The sequence below is a fragment of the Eleginops maclovinus genome, chromosome 8, assembly GCF_036324505.1.
Source record: "Eleginops maclovinus isolate JMC-PN-2008 ecotype Puerto Natales chromosome 8, JC_Emac_rtc_rv5, whole genome shotgun sequence".
Taxonomy (NCBI): domain Eukaryota; kingdom Metazoa; phylum Chordata; class Actinopteri; order Perciformes; family Eleginopidae; genus Eleginops; species Eleginops maclovinus.
In genome coordinates this window covers 9,443,576-9,463,962 of record NC_086356.1, presented here as the reverse complement: position 1 = coordinate 9,463,962, position 20,387 = coordinate 9,443,576, and the positions used below count along the sequence as shown (strand labels likewise).

The window sequence follows — 20,387 nt, the reverse complement described above, 5'->3', positions numbered from 1 at the left end:
GGTAGCACCTTTGACAGTCAGTCGGAGACTGCTGCAGTTTCAAATCAATTGGATGAAGAAAAACTACTTGGTTTGCAGAAAAATGGGCCTTGCTTATAGATATTAATGACATTTGATTAAGATTATTGATGGGAGGGGCTGTAATTTTTTTATAAAGTTCTAGAGTTCTGATACACAAATCTGTAGGCCTATCTTTAATCCTTCTATAAACCAAATAATAAACTAGTCATCAAAATTGTTTAATTTGTGTGGTTGTGTGGAAAAAACCTAAATATTTTCCTTGACCAGAGGATGGCAGTAGTGTCCTTTCAGCATGCAAATACAGTTTTCACTGAAAACAAGCAGTAGAGCAAGAACAGCCAGAGGGTAATTTATTTCCCAAGTATTGAATTACAGGTAGCTTTACATTAAGTGTGTTTATATCTCCCGATCAACTCCAGCAATGAAATATCAGAAATGTTTGATATTTCGGTATGCTGTTAAATTTATGGCATGTTGCAGAAGTCACAGTCTTCAGACCGTCGATTAAGTCTGCATTTTATGTGTACAGTGTGATGCCAATGTGTGCCTTGGAATTGAGCTCAGGGCAAAGAAATCATTGAACACATTGGGTCCAATGTTCCTCACAAACTAGCAAGGTAGCTCTACCGTCTACCTGACGACAGCTGATTTAAAGAAAGTAGAACGTGGTGAGTTCCTGTGCATCAATACTATAACTTAATATTAGCGTAATTAAATATATTCCGCTTGTCTGAAACATATAATTTACTGTGTACTGGGAAGCCACATGACAGTGAAGTTTTAGCTAGGCTAAAGTGAGTCACGAGCTAAAACACAAAACTACGTCGTCCAAAACCACAAGCATTATGTTAGCTTTAATTAGCTCGAGCGGTAATTATTTTACCGCACGTGCGGGTGTCATCAGAGGGTGTGCTTGATTTGTCTGTGCCAGACAAGCTCATGTTTGCTAACAGAAAGTATGACAATAAGCACTTAGAAAGTTGGGTGTGTTGTATTACCAGTAGGTGGAGATAGAAGATAATAAAAACATTCAGGATGCAATTTTCTCATCCTCCACCATCCCCTTAAAACGTGCTGTTGCCCGGATAGTGCTGCGAGCTAAAGCTAGCCTCTGAAGCCTGCAGGAATTCAGACAGGGAGATAGAACCAGACTTCAGGCCTAAAAAAACATCCTCAGCCTGAAATCAAGTCTTATAGCCAGCTGGCATCTTGCCAATTCTCAGGCTGCTGTTCCCACAGGTTTCGGTCTGTGTGAAGGAATGATCTTAGTGGTTCATAAACACTACAGTTTTCTTCTCCTTTTCTTGGTTGGATTTTCACTCAAACTTTGTTTTAGTTTTGGATTCATTCCAATTTTTTTGTATAAGTGACATCATTCAAGCTAATGGAAAGTGTTGCTGAACGAAACTGAGGGCAAAAACATTACATTAAGCTAGACTGCCTGGCCCAAGAAAGTCACACTAATATTCGTTGGACTGCGTTTAGCTTTGATTACAGCACGCATTCGCTGTGGCATCGTTTCCACAAGCTTCTGCAATGTCACAACATTTATTTCTGTCCAGAGTTGCATTAATTTTTCGCCAAGATCTTGTATTGATGACGGGAGATTAGGACCACTGTGCAAAGTCTTCTCCAGCACATCCCAAAGATTCTCAATCGGGTTCAGGTCTGGACTCTTTGGTGGCCAATCCATGTGGGAAAATGATGTCTCATGCTGCCTGAACCACTCTTCCACAATTTGAGCCCGATGGATCCTGGCATTGTCATCTTGGAACATGCCCGTGCCATCAGGGAAGAAAAAATCCATTGATGGAATAACCTGGTCATTCAGTATATACAAGTAGTCAGCTGACCTCATCTTTTGGCACATAACATTGCTGAACCTAGACCAGACCAACTGCAGCAACCCCAGATCATAGCACTGCCCCCACAGGCTTGTACAGTAGGCACATGATGGGTGCATCACTTCAGCCGCCTCTCTTCTTACCCTGATGCTCCCATCACTCTGGAACAGGGTAAATCTGGACTCATCAGACCACATGACCTTCTTCTATTGCTCTAGAGCCCAATCTTTATGCTCCCTAGCAAATTGAAGCTTTTTTTTCCGATTAGCCTCACTGACAAGTGGTTTACTTGCGGCTACACAGCTGTTTAGTCCCATCCCTTGAGTTCCCTTCGCATTGTGGGTGAGGAAATGCTCTCACTTTCACTATTAAACATAGCTGTGAGTTCTACTGTTGTTTTTCTACGATTTGATTTCACCAAACGCTTCAGTGATCGCCGATCACGATCATTCAAGATTTCTTTCCGACCACATTCCTTCCTGGAAGAAGATGTTTCCCCACTGTCCTTCCAGTTTTTAATAATGTGTTGGACAGTTCTTAACCCGATTTTAGTAGTTTCAGCAATCTCCTTAGATGTTTTCTCTGCTTGATGCATGCCAATAATTTGACCCTTCTGAAACAGATTAACATCTTGTCCACGACCACAGGATATGTCTTTCGACATGACTGTTTAACAAATGAGAAGCTACTCACTGCATCAGTTAGGGTTAAATAACTTGTTGCCAGCTGAAACATAATCACCCATGCAGTAATTATCCAATGGGAGGCTCTTACCTATTTGCTTAGTTAAATCCAGGTGGTGACTTTTTTTTGGCTGGGGCGTGTATATGTCATATCTTGACCTACAGGCTTAGTGAAACTGCTTTACCATATGGTTGTGTCACACATGAAAAACTACTTTGCAGAGTATAGATAACAAAACATGGTATTGCCAGGCTTCTCTTCTGTATAAAAAATGTCAAAAAACACGAAAAACATTAATAATCATAAACAACTAATCAAATAACACTAGTATGAAGCAAATGGATTTGAGTAATAGTGGTGGGGTTTTTTTTAAACAGTTTTGTTTCGTATGTCTTCAACAGAGTGACAGCAGTACACCATTTATTTGACTGAAATGAACACTCCTGCAGAAACAGTGGGTATGTATCACTTTCTTACACGCACAGTATTTCATTATTTAGCATCAAAACCACTCGCATGAAGGAACAATGTAAAGGAAGGCTCTGTATATACAGAATATACAGAAGGTAACCTACTGTCATCTTTTATAACATGGCTTTACGGCACGAGTATTCCTGTTATATTTACTGTCTATGTATCTGTAGGAATATAATTCAGAAAACAAAACAATAGGTAACTCTGATATTAGCAGTGTCTGGTTTGATAAGCAGATTATTGTACTGAAACCAAGATTTTTCCCTTCTTTGGACTGTATTATAATTCTCAAAACAGAAAAAAAAGGACTGATAATGAACAAAAATCCCAGATCCTTTGATAAATTACATTTTGATTCCCAACCACCCATTTACAGCACTTGTTCAGCTACATCTATTCTCTTTTATAGTGTAAGATAAATGTGGTGCCACTTTGTACTAAGACTGATGTCTTTAAGTAGCTTTGTTTACAATTTGTTTCTTAGCAACATTAGTTTTTCTGTACACAATGAGCCCACAGGGTGCACAATGATATCATCAATCTTTTTTCACTGTCTGTCGGTATGTTTCATTTGGATAGAAACCAAGATGTCCTTAATTCCGGAGAGGGAATTGACATGCAAACAACGCTTTAACAAGTATTGCATTTTGCAAGTGCTTGTACCCTCCTTATTTTGGAGTTCCAGTGAAAGCACCTGTTGAAAGGTTTTTCTAGCTCCAACAACCAAATACAAAAGGAGAGAAGTACTTGTAGAAGAATGTCATGGCATCCTTCCAGTGGAGTTAGCCCACTCTCTGCCAAGTCACACTGAAACGGTTCTGGTGGCTGTAGTGACACCAAATGCCCCATTTAGACACTTGATCTTTGCGTTTCCTTTATTTTGGCAGCTGCCTGGAAACAGGCAGTTAGGCCCGCTTGTAGATTTAATCTGTCAAATTTTACTGAAATGTATGTGTCACTTTTATTGTATTTTGAAGAGCTGGAGGATAGGATTGCTTCATTCATGCTGCAGGCCTTACAACATACAAATGTAGATTGTTTTGCTTGGCTTTGAATTTTGTTTAAACCTGGTATTTTTTATATTTTCAAGTGGCCAATGTGTAGTTTTGTTTCTGACATTTTTGTATTTATCAATATATTCTGCTTAAATACATATAAGACATTTTATACGTGGTTAGAAGACTATTTTCTCTTTGGCTCGCTGCACACAATGGGAAACAAGACAATTTATATCATTCAAGAGATTGTCTTCATGAAAAACTCAAGAGTACTTCATTTCATCTGATGAATCCCTTTCTTAAAATTAAGATTTAGTTTGAATATGTCTACTGACAGTCAAAGCTTTGTTCGAAAACCTCAATAGAAGCTTCTCAGGTTTAAAAAAACAAATTCTCTACAGCTGTAATTGAGTCTCAATTCAAGAGTTGTAAATGCCGCATTTGTTTTCTCATATTTCAAATGAATAAATCCTCACAAAAAGGTGAATGAGTGCATGTACTGTATGTGTGTCCATGTATTTATACGTGTTGATGGAGATTATTATGTAGCAATGAATGGGGAGCCTCCAGCTCTGTCATTCATCCAGCAGCCGGGACTCTAAAGGAGCTACATGCTCCACATTCCTCTGCTCTCCTCACCTCTCCTCACACAAACAGTGAGGCTGAAGTGAAGTGGGCTGTGCTGTTTGTGTTTGTGTGTGTCCCTGTGCATGTACGCATGGTCGTCAGTGGGTTGAATGGGCTGGAGTGGGGTGTATAACAGCCGAGAAGCACAGAAAACAGCAAAGGAATCTCTGTCGCTATTGAAATGCTCGAAATTAAAGGACCTCTCAGGGGACCATTTCAGGGTTTTTGCACATCTTAGCCCAATTACTGCACTGCAGTGCACCAAAATACCTTCCACAGAGCTTCCAAAGCACCTAATAATATATGCAAACTGACAGTATACTATTGACTAACTGACTATCTACTTCTAATTTCTACTACTGACAGTCCCGATGTCTGTCTTGCTTGAGTGTACTTCATCGTTCCGGTCTTCTGGTTAAATCATACTTATTTGATCATTGAGTAGGCAGTATGTGGTCTGTTGCGGGAATACACCCGCCAAGGGGGAAGTAGATGAGAAATGTGAGATGCAGGGATTCCTCACTTAGATACCCAGTCTCCTTGACTGTTGTCCGACTTCCACAGCATGCTATCATGATACTGTCAAAGCTGTGGCCTCGTGCAGAGATAATAAAGTGTAGGTCCATCTTAAAAGCCTGTGCTGGTGGGAAATGCATTCACAAAAATTGGAAACGGCTGTATATTTTGAAAAAAGCGTATGCCACTAAGATAGAGAACATGGAGAAGTGGAATTTTGTAAAAACGCAGAACTGTGAATACATTTTGTTTTGTTTTTTGGCAAAGCGAAGATTCTTTTTGGAGTCTCTGTGAAATATGAGACAAAGAACAGAGAACTGTATAAGGAAAGGTGGTAAACTTAGAAACAAATGATACTTAACGCACATGGTTTTAACATAAAGTGGGTGAAGCACAGGAAAGCAAAATGATTGAAAAACAAAGATAAATATATTTTAAAAAAGATTCTCAAGCAAGTAAAGTTCTTTAAGAGGCAACATGAAAGAGACAAAAAGTGTCAGGAGGGATCGAGTAAAGAAAGGGGGCCAACACAGAGAGGGAGGGGCCTTCTGCCCTGCTTTCCCAGGCTATGCATCAGGAAGGTTATATTTTTTTACACCATGACCACCGCATAGCCCTTTCCTGGGGAAATCCGAGACAAAATCCAGAGAGGCTGCTGCAGGGAGAGAGAGGAGAACAGGAAAACTAGCCCTGGGAAGAGGGAGGGGGGGCAGGTATTGATGAAGCCCACACAGCATGAGCGACAGAGAGCTTGAGCTTTTTCTAAGTGGAGCACTCCTTCATGCAGATAGAACCAAACGTGCACACATGCTTACGTCTCCTCTATTTTCTACGCTGTTACAGCCACTGTGTCCTTCCATAAAGGTGCCCCATCTCCTCTGGAGTATTTTGGCTGCAGATTCAGCTGGAATGCAGATCTAATGCCGGGTTCCTCCGCCATCCAACCAGCCTCGGCTTTTAATCCCATGTTATGGCTGCTTTGCCATGCCTGTAAAACAAATAATATTTGACGTTATGGCTACTCAACTATGCCTACTTTAACTAACAATAATTCCAGGATATCACATTACCTGCGTCTAGGATTAATGTTTGACACTAAACAAGGTGTTTCGATTTAATGAACTTCACCAGTACAGCATTGTGTGTTTGCACAGTGAAGCTGCAACGATAAATCAATTAGTCAGTTAGTTTATTGTCAGAAAATTGATTGCTAGCTTGTTTTGGTAAGCAAGCAAGTTATTTTTCATGCCAAAGTGGAAATGAAATAACAATCGTATGTTTTGTATTGATAGCCAGGGAACATGTTTAGGAGGATTGCTAAACAACATTTGTCCAAACAGGTAATTGTGTTTACTAAGTAAAATACGTGGAAACATTGAATGGGTTTTTATTGTATCCAAAATGACTCAGTTGCATAACGTCTGTCTTTCTGAAATAATTTAATTTTGAGTAAGAAGTTCTCAACGTATTAGACGTATTTCCCAAATCAGAACTCTTTACTGACCATAAGACCCGAATAGAAAGCCTTCAGGTGCCTTACATAGTTAACCAAAAAAAAAAAGAAACTATATAGGCTGGGCTTTGACAGGTTGATGGAGGTCAAAGGTCAGAGTGAAACCCCACCTCATCAATGTGTGTGTGTGTGATCCCTCAGGTCTTGACCCCATCATGCTGAGAGACCAACTCTTCATGCTATGGAACCAGAGTGATCTGCAGATGGTGAGAGTCACTTTCACAGTGTGTCAGCTCCGTGTGTGTGTATGTGTGTGTGTGTGTGTGTGTGTGTGTGTACACACAAAGGTAGAGAGATGGAGTCTGTGTGTGTTTGCTGGAAGCACTCTGACGGGAAGGAACACAAGAGAGCGAGAGAGAGAGAGCTTGGACATATTCATCTCACTAGTCTGTATGTGTGTGTTTACATGTGTGTGTGCTTGTGTGTGTTGATGAGGAAACCAGAGTGTCTGTCAGTAGGAAGGAAGGAATTTGCGTTGCACTGAATGAACTCGAGATCTGTGTGAGGAGGATATTGAGTGGATGACATCTGTTTTGCAAATTAAGACACGGCGCAAGACATTCTCACACAGATATTATTTTCTAGCGTAGGAAGTTTCTAATACCAGAGTTTGCATTCTTCAGCTCAGACCTAGAATGTGTCACAAGTCTCTGGGTCTGCTTTGCGAAAAGAGGGGAGTTAGTTTTCTCAGGCTCTAGAAAGATTCACACGTTAGTTACCAACAACTTTGATTTGTTAAGCAGATTTCTTTCATTTTTTCTAGTTTGTTCATCATTGAATAATCCACTCTTAAGACTTTTTATTTATTTAAAAATCAGTAAAACTGTTTAGCACAGACATAAAGAAAATTCCCTTTAACATGATCAACAGACTGCAGAAGTTGTGTATATTTCTCAATAAAAACTGTGAGGTTATAATGTAAAGAGTCCACATAGAGCTCCGATTCTAAAGTTCCACCCAGAAACGTTATTAAAAGGACGATTAAAGTGTAACATTTTATACATTTACCTTATCCTCCCTCACATTTAAATTTTAATTCACACCACTTCCTCCCCTTTCTGCCCCCACAGCTACATTTGGAAGCCCTCCAGGGATTTTCAAAGCTGTCTGAGCCTCTGGAGGGTTTACTAACAATCCTGGAGGGCTATCCAGTCAGACAGAAGGGCCGCAGCCAGACCCTCGGACTTCACGTCCTCGTGGAGTTCCAGACATGGATGAAGGAACATCCTCAGGTAGACGATCTCCATCAAACAACTTTTCTAAACTAAAGAAATAAAGTTCTAGTCCTGCAGTTCTGTACGCGTTAGCTACTTCACCTTTAGTGGTTTAGTGCAGACGGTTAAAGGTATCTTATTTCTTGTTTTATAAGTAACAAAAAGAGTATATATTTTTTGTGTTAAGCTGAATATAAGAAACAGAATGCTAAAAACTGCTATGTTTTCTAGACTGGAGATCTAATCTAATCAGACTGTTTAATATGTGCACATAGACAAGTATTTCTATCATAATATTGTGTTAACTCTAGCCATGAAGTCCTATATTTCTGAGAGCTACAAAATGTAGCTCACTCCTTATTTAGCAGATTTCCTGAATCACATTTACAGCTTCTTCCTTTGGGCCTTCCTTAGTTGTCCCGAGGAGTAGAACCAAGCGGTATAAAAACAGCTTTATCCCAGCAGCGATTGCACAAATTAAGAAATCATAGGACTATTTATTTATTTATGAATTTTGAGTGTTTGTACTAGTGCTCTTCTTTTTTAAATGTTATTAAATGTTTTCAGATTTGACGGCGCAGGGTGTACTTGTATTAGTCTTTTATTGGAGATGTGTCTGCTGTGTGTGTTTGTTTTTAGAGTTTGTCAGGATGGATCCCTTTTTATCTGCAAACTAAATCTAGCTACGGGTACAAATAAAGAACCTGACAGAAAAACAATTGTTGTCCTTTTCAAACATGATCGCAACAGGTTAAATAATCTGTCCATTCATGACATGAAATGGGGATATTAAGTTTACTGTATAGAGGACATGCAGATTTTCACGTCCTCTATAACATAACGATTTACTCCATATAAATACACAGCTCCAGTGTTGTATCTTCACTTTGTTTTGAAGCTCTGTAACAGAAATGATTGCTGCTTAAAGTTTGATGCTCTCTTTTTTCTACTGCTTTTACATATATTTTTTGATTCCTCATTTTGTGTCCCTCCATCAGGTGACCCTGAGCTCACTGTCAGAGCAGCAAGCATCGGAGCTTCAGCGTCGGGCTCTGGACTTACTGATAGATACCCAGGCCTGCTTTGTAGACGGTCTCATAGACATCTACCGGCTGAACTCCCTGGACCCAGCCGTACTCGTGCTGTACATTATGAATTTGATGTCTCTTCGTTGCTACAAAGAGGTGAGCCCCTCCTTTGCTGTCAACTTTAACTTTTAAAAGTCAGACCAAATATAATTGACATTGCTTTATACATTCTATTATTTTAGGCAATAGGGCTAAGCGTAAAGCTGAAGTTACAGAACGATCTGAATATGGAGGAGGTGAGACAAAACACTTATAAATAACTGTATAACCTTTATTCATACGCAGGGAAACCATACACATGCTCAAATCTGAATTTATTAAAATGGCCTCTCTACAATCTTCAAAAATGTCTAATCTACGATCTTCCTCTGCAGATGTGTGTACCGCTGATCTTGCAGAATAAGTTGCCCTTGGCAGAATCCTTCGTCACTGGCCACAAACATCTGGAACAACAGCTGGTCACTCTGCTGGACTCCTGGTGCCACTCCTGCTTCAGTGTGGATAAGATTAGCAGGTATGGGACACGTGTGAGGGGCTTTCACTTTAAAACGGAACACATTTACTGCACCTAGAGAGGGAAATAAACTCAAATCCAGAACACATTTTAAAATACAGAGTATAATAAACAGAAAGTATTAAACATTAATAAAATAACATGAAAGCAATTGAACAAGGTCTTTTTAAGTGATTTAAAATGCCACTCTTGTTTCAACTGCAGCGGCTCTTGGCTCCGAAAAAGTGTTTGGGTCGGGGTTTACGTGTTCAGGGCAAGAGTATAAAATTGTTACCGAAGCAGTAATGCCTAGATCGCAAAATAGCTGGAATCCGACCATACACTTGTATATAAACATTGCCCGACATTTAATCATTAAATGTGTGACATTATTTATCTTCCCACACATCTTGAGTCACAACCTGTTTGCTAAGATCAACCGTTTGAAAAGGGCCGTAGCGCTCCCGTGAAAAAAAGCTTGTTTTGTTTTGTTTTTGTATACCAGCTTTCAGGTACAAACAACACACACACAAGTTGTCCTAAAATAGATCATAGTGAAAAACAGGGCAATAAAGGAGTCAGATCAATAAGATGAGGTAAGACATCTCAAAGCTTTGTAATTAATAACATTTCAAAATCAATAAGCCAGTGGAAGGAAGCCAGGTCTGATTTGATTTGATTTATTTCGAACGTGTAAAACAGTAATACAAAAAATAATAATAACAATGAAATGAAACAAGAGAATTGTGATACTGTACAAAGTTAAGCAGTATCAAATTGATAAACAACAAATATTATTGACTTAAAAATGATATGCGTGTGCGGCTGTATGAACTCCTGGTTGTGTTCCCTCAGGCGCTACCCTCGCCTCTCTCTGACCAAACAGTGCATGAGCCAGATCCAGCCCAAAATGCTCACCAAACAGGTCTTCAGACTCGTGGAGAAGTTCAACATGGACCAAGGTGTGTGTGTGACTGGACATGTGTGTAGTTTGTGTATACACCTCAGGCAGAAATGAATGTGTTTTCCTCTTTGTCACTCAGGACTGTGTCCCAATGCTCTGCGCAAGAGGAGGCTGGACTCTCTACGCTTCCTCATGTACAAAACATTTGTGGAGGTAAGTGAGGCAGCAGGGATTTACGTGTATTAAAGTTTTGCTTCAGTATTTGTGGTGAACACAAAGGCACAGAAAGAAAGACGAAGGAGCAAGTTTAGTCTTGTTTCCTTAAATTAACAAACTGTGCACACGCATTTAAAAAAAAAAAGTATTTCTAAGGTCTAAGTAAAAGCAGTGCATGATCCATCAGCCTCTTGTCCCTCAGGGAGGAATTCTCTGGATTGACAAAATGTTTGGGAAAGACAAGTGGGGACTGGCTTATTGTGAATGAGTGTGAGAGTAAAAAAAAGGAAAGACTTTCTCAGAAGTATCTCTAAATCTCTAAGGGTCAAGAGAAACCTAGCTGGCTCATAAACTGCTGTGAGAAATATACCACAACATTCAAATCCCCCTGGTGTCTACAAAATATTTCTGCTTCTCAGATTATGTTCTGGTCTTACTTTCACATTTTCCAACTTTAACCACTGATACATTTGTAATTCGGCATGTTTTGCCAAAAAAAGCAGGTAACAGATCTCAGTGGAATCTCTCTTGAATTCACAAGAATAGATTGGACTCTGTAAACATAAGCAGATGGCGGCATTAGAGGTTCCTTCTGAGGAATAGCTTACACTGAGATCAAACCCTGATAAATACCTAATTCACTCATGATGTGAACTGATGGGAAGAACCATTTTGTTTGGAAATGTTGTTTTTATTCAACGCCACAATAGTGACACGGCAATTTTTGAGTCAGCTTACCTGGTAACTAACTAATTAATAATAAATAATGCTTATGGCTATTCAATTTATTATTTGTACTCTTTTTTTGTCTTTTTCTAGAAAAGCATGGCAGAGGAGAACTGGAGTGACCATGTGCAGGTAGGTGTTTATGCATATGATAGTGTGTAGAGATGTATATACTGTACTGTACGTGATGACATTTTAACTCGGCTTGTGTGTTATGTGTGTATACAGTACGTTGTGGCAGATGACCTTGAGCTGCAGATATCATTGGTGGAGTTGTTAGTGAGGTACTCTAATCTTCAGAAAGCCGCTCAGTGGGCCCTTAGATACAACATCCCCAGGAACAGACTGCCCTCTGGGGTCTGGAAAATGCAGCAGGATCTACCACCTGATCTAAAGTGAGTTGGCCAAAATATGCATAAACATATCCTATTAGGCGCCAGGTAATGTGCAAAGGAGGTCAGTAAAGAGGACCAGCTACTGCGTTCACTCTGCTGTCTTTCTGTCTGATTCTGCATCGGCTTCTGTTGTGCTATTCTTTTTTCCCAAACTCCTTTGTGCCTTCTCCTAAATAACACACACGTGTTGCCTCTTCTCAGACACATTGGGGGTTCAGCAAAAACGGAGGACTGGATCCCGTCCCATTCTCACTGTCAGAAGTTCTACCAGGTGCCGCTTACCAAAGACAAGGTTCATTTAGTGGACTCGCCTGAAGCTCTTCAGAGATGCAGAAACACTTTGCTGAAGGTACAGAGAACAGAGTATAAATTAACCATTAATGTAAATCTCTCTGGGTTTCAAAATGTCACAATATCATAGAAATACAGCACACACTAACAATAAATATAAACACCATGGTGATACAATAGAACCGACTCATTTACAATATGTGTATGGTTTTATTAAATTAACTACTTTAATCTAATACTTCCCACCGCAAAAGGGGGTTTTCTACTGGTGAAACAGTGTCCTACTCAAGCACGGGAATCCGATCTGTCTTTTACATGTTTTATTTCACCAAGCACTCGAACATACATTACACATGCTAGTTAAACAACAGCTCAGCTTCACCAGTCAAAAAACTGATCCTACCAACCAGCAAGTTAACGCATGCGCAGATGGGACCACATCCGGTCTACATCTGCCCATATTTGGAAAACTTTGTGAAAACTCCACACCTCCACTTGGGCTACTTGTCATTGACCAAGTAGGCCACAATACTATTATTAGCACACAAAAATAATGCACAGAACATGCAAAATCCCTGAGGTGGAAATTTAAAGAAATAGCATGTAAATGATCACAGAAACAGTTTTGGTCTGAGTACACACATACAAATGTCCAGTTTCAGCATCCCTTAGGTACTTGGGGGAGCAAGGGAAGCCCCCTCCTGCTCCTCCACTGGCAGCAACACCACCAGCCTCCTAACGTCCCTGCGCAGGACGGCGGAAGGACACGGCTCCTTATCATCCCTTGCCTGAGACAAGCCGATGGGAAGACTATGACAAGTCCTCACTTCGACGTTCCGGACAACACCCTTCTCATCTGGACACGCCTCTTCGACTCGACCCAGCCTGAACCGCCCCCGAAGGGCGTTTTGGTCCGCAACCCAGACCAGGTCTCCAACGGAGACATTCCTGGCCGGGGCATGCCACTTCTGCCGAACGAACAGTTGAGGTCGTGCCAACTGGCTCCAATGCTTCCAAAACTTGTCCACCTCCACCCTGGACTGCTCGTAAACGACTGAATTGATAGGTATGGAATTCAAAACCCAAGGTGTCAGCTATGGGCCCCATCCGACCCAACAGCAACGAGTTTGGTGTCACAACGTCCACAGACTCCTCCTGAACCATAGCTCTGGCACCGATTGGCCTCTCGTTAGAAAGATTGGCAGCCAGGTATAGGAGGGTTTGAAACTCCAGAGTGGTCAAGTCACCTTCCTTACCAACACTGCTCAATGATCTCTTCAATACGCGGACAGCGGCCTCCGCCGCTCCATTCCGATGCGACCCCAACGAAATTGGTACCCTTGGTCGGACCAGACCTTCTTGGGATGGCCCCTTAGGGCGGTGAATCGCTGATACGTCTGGACGAAGCCCTCAGTCGATAGGTCTCCAACCAAATCTGCGTGAATCGCTCTCGAGGCCATACAACTAAAGACCACGCCCCAGACCTTTTTCTTCGTGCGCCGCCTTACAACGTCCCTGACTATGTATGGGCCGAACCGGTCTAACGTTGTGTACTCGAAAGGAGCTGCTGGCCCGGTGCGTACAGAAGGGAGATCACTCATCACTTGAGTGCATAGCTTTGCTCTGCGCTTCCGGCAATGTATACATGAGTCAATTACTCTGCGGGCGACCCTAGGGCCTTGCACCACCCAGGCTCGTTTCCTCATCCGAAGTAGGGTGCCGGCAACGCCTTCATGGTTAGTACGGTGGGCTTCTTCGGCAAGGAGGGTGCTGATCCGCTCCCTGTAGGGGAGCACTGGAACCCCAGGTCTCTCCTTATTAACAGACTGTATCCGGCCGTGGCACAACAAGAGGCCCGTTGCATCGTCCTTGCTCACTACCAGACGGTTGAGTGTCGTCTTTGGGAAGGTCACACCCGTCTGAGCAGCGAGGCATAAGTCCTGGAACGATACATGGGCGATACAACCGGCTGGCTTATCGCCCATGTTTACCCGTACAACGGCGTAGTCCTCGATTTCATCTGCCTGAGTCTCTCCACAGGAAGCGATGGACATGTACTTCTTGATCCTCCAACCACACCGAGTTGTACATTTTGGTCACGTCTCCAATCGCCGCATGCTCTCCCTCCCGGAAACGGAACAGCACCGCCCGGATGGGGTTCAAGACATCTGGACCCTTCAGCAGGATACCGTTCAAACTAACACCACTGAATTCCTGGCTGCTGTCCCAGACAAGTCTCACCGGAGTGGAGACAGAGCGCGGATTGGGTGCTGTCAGGTGGTTCCCCTGGCAACCATATCGTGCACTTGCTTCACGTAGGCCCCCCTCCACAACGGATCTCTCTCGAGGCGCTTCTCTGATTTCAAGAACACCGCCTCAACAGCTTTTCGGTTGTTGGGCAGGGTAGCGGGGTCCTCCTTCCAGGGATATCTGGCGTCCCAGTGGGGTTTGTCGCTGTGGTCGTCGCTTAACTTGAAGGTCAGCCCTCTCCTGATGACCCCCAGCTCTCTCTCGTCAGCGAGAGACATCTCCTTCCCCCCAGGGAGCGCATTTTCCACAACGGCATCCTCCGCACATAGGATCGCAGGCGGTACCAATGCTGTCCCATTGCAGCCACTTGACGATCTCAGCATTGCACGCAGCCGTGGTTCCGATTTTCACGCTGCTCTCTTGCTCCGGGCAGTAGTTATGGAGAACCTCCACTCTCCTGGACTCTGCTTTCATGGAGCAAGCAAAGTGGGTCGACGAGCGGCGTGCAGTCACCTCAACGTCCTCGAAGAGTTCCGGGTGCACCCCACTGACTGTCTTTCCGAGCGGACCGTCCCACAACACCAAGTCGCCGCACCTCATCATCCACTGTGGGGCAAGGCGGCCTTCCCGGGTGCTGATAAGTAGTTCAACCTTCTCCGGGCGGATCAGCTTCCCCGGTTTGACAACACCTGGGAAGAACCTCTCCAGGCACTCCGAGTCCACTGCCTGGCCCATTCTAGCAATCTCCTCCAGACCATAGCAGATCATCTCATGGAGTCGCCAAGTCCCCTTTTTTGTGGCTGCTTTTATGCTCACAACGTACCTCATTGTCTCTACCCTCACCTCCATACCACCCACACCATACACAACCAGTGTGATTGGCTCACCATTCAATCCAAGTCTCTGTGCCGCTTGGTGACTGATATAGTTGGTATTGGAAGCTAAATCGATTAGCGCTCCGACCCAGTCCCCCCTCCTGGTCGTGACGTCTACCAACATCATGAGGACCGGGTGCTCCTTTGGTCCACTCACCTCCACCAAACCTTTGCCAGAACATACTGTTGAAGTCACTTTATTCGTGCAAGCCTTCTGAACAGCCTCCAACTGCTCCGGGGTCAGACCTAGACTGGCAAACACAGCCTCTTGTTCCTCAGTCGGGCCACGGAGCTCTCTTTTCTTTACCCCCTTGGTCTCTCCTCTGGCAGTGTCCCTTTTGGCTGGTGATTTAAGGCACAAAAAGAAATGATGATCTGGAGAGGCATCACCCCTTTTGCATTCGTCCTTGCGACACAAAAAGTTTTATTGCACGGACCGTCACTCACATGGTGATCCAGGCATTTGGGGCAAGCTTTTGTCCTTTTTACTTGAGCCCTCCGTTCTGACGGGTTGGCTTTCTTAAATGGCTTACAGTGGTATAGACGTCCAGTATGTCCCTCCTCGCCACACATAACACAAGGATCTCGCGACGATTCTCCTCTCGCCTTGCTTGCCGTGGCCTTGGTAAATGAACGCCTCTCCTGCCACTGGTCCCCCGGCCTTTCCCTTGGTTTCTCGCGGGGGCTCAGCTCACCCGCTCTAGCAGCGTTCACTCGTCTAGTGGACTGTAACTGCTCCAGTTGCACAAGAACCGTCTTCTGATCTCTCAGGAACTGCCACAGTTTGTCAAAGCGGTTACGGGGGTTGACGTTGCTGGCCGCGTCGCATCGGTACACCAGCCACCTTTCCATCAAACTGTCCGGCAACTTACTCTCAAGGGACCGGATCACCAACTGGTTTCTTATGGCGTCCTCACAACCCAGGTCTATAAGGTCCAACAGCGCCCTTTCCACCGCCTGGATCAACCGCAATGCCTCCCTCGGTTGGTTGCTGCGCACAGCTGGTAATCCTTGTAGCTCCAGGACGATATCGTCCACTGTCTGCGATATGTCTCCATAACAGTCCTCCAAAACCCGGAAGACCTCGTCCGCAGAACGGCACTGAGGTAACCTGAGTTCACGTTTCACCGCGTCAACAATGCTGTCCAGCAGGTGAAAGAGCCTACACTCTGGGGAGCCTGTGGGTTGTGCTAATGCCTGAAGGGTCCCCCAGTTACTCTTCCAGCGCCAATAGCTCCTCCTGTCTCCAGAGAATTTTGGTAGGCTTAGGGGTGCGAGTGCAATCCTTGGCCCGGTTGACCCCTGAGAGATGGCAGATCTGCTCCGCCCCGCTTCGACGCTATCCGGTAGCACACCATGCGCTCCTCGCTGCTGCTGTGGTGTGCTAGAGAGGCCGGGCACAAACGTTGGGCTCATGGACCACTGTGGTGGATGTCCCCGTGGAGGCGCTTCGAGAGACCCCGCCGGGGCGCCTGTACCTTGCACTCCATCAGGACAATCCACATTACCATTCAGTGCGACGGCAGCGCCTTGATGAGTATCCAGCCCCGCATCAGCACCTTCTGGGCTCCACTACCACGTTAGCTTGTTGTCGTTGACACTGTCCGACCTCCGCTTCTCCGTCGCGGGGTTGGCTTAGTGTTGTTTACTGTACGGGTTTATTAAATTAACTACTTTAATCTAATACTTCCCCCCGCAAAAGGGGGTTTTCTACTGGTGAAACAGTGTCCTACTCAAGCACGGGAATCTGATCTGTCTTTTACACGTTTTATTTCACCAAGCACTCGAACATACATTACATATTTGCCCATATTTGGAAAACTTTGTGAAAACTCCACAATATGTCCAACCCTTAATTTGCTCTACATTCGTCAGGACCTCTTTTACAGACACTACAGTTTTCCCTCTCCATATGCTTTTGCATTTTACTGCTATATATCCTTTACTTTTTCTGTTATTTTAATGTGTTGCTGCTGTCTTAACCACCCCTGTCTTTTGTTTACTTATGTTCTCTCCAGGAGGGTGGTGTGGTAGGAGTTGACATGGAGTGGCAGCCCACCTTTGGCTGTAACTCCATTCAGAAAGTGGCGCTGATACAGCTTGCCACTTTGGATCAGGTTTTTCTACTAGACCTCTGTGTGGCTGGATTCTGTCAACACCCTGATACTGTTAGTTTCATCAGGAGCTTGTTCTCTGAGAGAAGCATCATCAAACTGGGTAAGAAACAGACTTTAGTAAGGTTAAATCAAATTAATCTGAGGCGTTTCTGTTTGTAATTTCCTCTATCATTCTTCCTACTCAGGTTATGGTATGTCAGGAGATATCAAGTGTCTCTTGGCCACTTGGCAGCAGCTTTTAGTAGAGCCATTAGAGATGGAAGGGGTGCTTGATCTTCTTAAAATACACCCAAAGGTAACATTCACATAAATATTCACATGTTCTTACATTTTATTAAGTGATTAATCTAGAGATTAATTTGCAGATTCATTGTTCTGTGTTGTTTGACTTTATGTGATTCAAAACAGCAAAGGTGGGCGCATAAGAAGGGGTCAGGCAAGATTAATGGGTCAGGATGGTAGTCAGGAGAGAAGTTTGCCAGCAGTAGGCGTACAGAAGTATGGCGTGGGTTTTGATACTTAAAGCTGTCACAAACTGAGTCGCCTGGTTCAGCTCCGCAAGCACCAGTGTTGGCATTGCCACTGTTCTCCATTCAACTCGGGCTAAAGCACGTTTGGTTCTGTGTTTCATTGCGTGGTCATAACTCAGGTACATGCAGCTGTGGCCCAGAAGTTTGCCTGACATACATATGTAGCTAAGTCTCTGAGGTGGATAGGAATGTGGAAACGGCAACAAGGGTCTGTTACCCATGAGGTCGCTTCACCATCTGCTGGAGTACGCTGCATGCTGCAGGACCGGAGGAATCAAGAAATGTTTTTGAAAATCACAGAGAAAGGAATGTCTGAGTGAAAGACAACGTTGTAACAGGACATTAAATACGAGGTACTGCCTGGAGTCTCACCTTGGTGTCACATAATCAGTGTATCCACCTCCTTATACAGATCAGCTCTAAAATGTAATGGCCCTTGCTTCTCCCTTCCACTAAGTTTCCTAAAAAGAAGTTATTTCATAATATCGCTGACAGAAAACAAATCACCTTGGCCGAGGTAATTAATAGATGTGCTTGAATTGAAACAGTTCTTTAGTGGATTCATTTTAACTGTGTACCTAACCATTTACCTCTAACTGCATTTGTGAATGACTTCGCAGATCCAGCGTCAAAAGATCAACCGAATTCAGAATGGACCCAAGGAGGTGCTGGTAGGAGAGGGCTCTGCAGAGAAAGGCCTCAGTCTGCTGGTACAACAGGTCCTCAAAAAGCCCCTGGACAAGACAGAGCAGATGTCCAACTGGGAGAAACGGCCACTGCGCATCAGCCAAATTAGATATGCAGGTACGGTATCATGCACACAGAGACAATGAGACAGATGGTTGCAGCTCTGCTGATTGTTCCATTATCCCCGGACCAACTGCAAACCAATAAATTCCCCCCTCCACCTCTCTCCCCTCTCCCGTGTTTTTTTAACCTCCATTTAGTGGCAGATGCCTACTGTTTGCTGGAGGTGTACTCGATCCTCTCCAGCAAACCGGATCACTTTGGGCTTCCACCTGACCTGTGCAGCATCGTGTCCAGCCAATCAGAGAAGAGCAGTAACAAGAAGAAGAAAGAGCAACAGTCCCATGGCAAAGAGGTCAGGAGTCACTTCAACCAGCAATAGTTGTTTTTGATATGTTTCAACTGATACCAGATCCCTTGAGATCCTGGATGTTAGCACAAATGAATCCTTCAATATTTAGACTTAAAAAAAGGTTGAAACCAAGAGAGGAACATTTGATTAATGAGATTGTGGAAGAATCCATTAGCTACCTGACATGTTCCTGACCCTGACATGCTCATGTTTGACTCTGAATAAGTCTAATATGGTCGTCCTTTCACAGTTCTGTGCAACTTGTTCAGAATAAACAACCAAGCAGGTACAGTAACTTTAGAAGGGCCTTGTATCAGAATAGTATTTTAGATGCGACATAAAGGGACATGTCACCCCACAATCAAAAAATAATATTTAACAGTAGAGCTATTTATTATTCTAGATGTGTTTTTCTGAGTTGCAGAGTATTTGAGATATGAGAAATCTGCTTTCCATGAAATGTAATGGAACTAGATGTTACTTGGCTTGTGGTGCTCAGAAAATGGGTTTATAAACCTCATCATCCCCTTCCATAAATCAGGACCCTAAGTAGATGCACACTTTCTTCTGTGTGGTTGGCAGATCTAGTTTACTAAAAAACTCAAATAAAGTTTGTTTATGAAATTATTTCCACCAATTTAAGTGGATCATCTTGAGTAACTGAGTCGTGGTTTCTGCACTTTGAGCAACCCAAACGGAGCAGGGAGTCTCTTCTAAGGCCCATACTTCAAAGACACAGTAGCTCACACCAGAGTCAGAGTTATTTCTGAGGTGTGTTTAACTTCACAAACTGCCATGAACTAGATCAAACCCACTTGGAGAAAAACCTAGATTTGAGGATCTAACCTGCATGGGGAGACAATGTGTGTTTGACCGAGACACTTCAGCAGCTCCTCGCAGCTCCAGGGGTGCATTTGTAAAGCTCACCCTGTGCTTTGACCTCCCTGCTCTGCCGTGCAAGTGAAAAGAAAATCCCCCCGTGGGGATCAGCTAAGTATCACATTATTGTCTCTGTCCATTTAGGAATGTCAGGGGGCTCAAAGGGTCAGCCCCCCTCGCTCCGACGCAGAGAAAGACCTCATGTGTGGCGAGAAGCCCTCTGAAGACACCCCCCCTCTGCCCCCCCAGCACTTGCGGGTGGTGTGTGACAACATGCTGCAGGGACTCGGGAGGTACCTGCGCTGCCTGGGAGTGGATGTGATCATGTTGGAGAACACTGATGATCACAGAGTGGCAGCAGAGGTCAGTCAGCCGTCCCAGTGGAAGACACATTAACACACACACACACACACACACACACACACACACACACACACACACACACACACACACACACACACACATTAACACACACCTTTCACATACACACAACTGTACCACATTTTTTCTACTATTATTTTAGTCAATTTAAAGATTATTTTGAGGTTTTCAAATGAAGCTTTCATATTCTATGATATCTTCCACCTCAAGATCAAAGTTGAAAAAATGATTAGTGAAATTAAATAAGTATAT

The 20,387-nt window shown here is 43.6% G+C and overlaps 1 protein-coding gene across 2 annotated transcripts in view; it reads left to right on the top strand.

Moving 5' to 3' along the window:
- Positions 1–479: 479 nt before the first annotated feature.
- Positions 480–20,387, top strand: part of exd3 (exonuclease 3'-5' domain containing 3) — a 48,744-nt gene continuing 28,836 nt past the window's right edge. For both annotated transcript variants that reach the window (XM_063890340.1, XM_063890339.1), the window contains exons 1-17: positions 480–689; positions 2,951–3,007; positions 6,819–6,883; positions 7,748–7,909; positions 8,890–9,075; positions 9,162–9,215; positions 9,354–9,493; positions 10,328–10,434; positions 10,516–10,589; positions 11,412–11,450; positions 11,547–11,713; positions 11,915–12,062; positions 17,148–17,346; positions 17,432–17,541; positions 18,397–18,580; positions 18,724–18,878; positions 19,899–20,117. In XM_063890340.1, the coding sequence (XP_063746410.1) occupies positions 2,983–3,007; positions 6,819–6,883; positions 7,748–7,909; positions 8,890–9,075; positions 9,162–9,215; positions 9,354–9,493; positions 10,328–10,434; positions 10,516–10,589; positions 11,412–11,450; positions 11,547–11,713; positions 11,915–12,062; positions 17,148–17,346; positions 17,432–17,541; positions 18,397–18,580; positions 18,724–18,878; positions 19,899–20,117 (2,034 nt within the window). In that variant the 5' untranslated portion in view covers positions 480–689; positions 2,951–2,982. The remainder of the gene's footprint in view (positions 690–2,950; positions 3,008–6,818; positions 6,884–7,747; positions 7,910–8,889; positions 9,076–9,161; positions 9,216–9,353; positions 9,494–10,327; positions 10,435–10,515; positions 10,590–11,411; positions 11,451–11,546; positions 11,714–11,914; positions 12,063–17,147; positions 17,347–17,431; positions 17,542–18,396; positions 18,581–18,723; positions 18,879–19,898; positions 20,118–20,387) is intronic.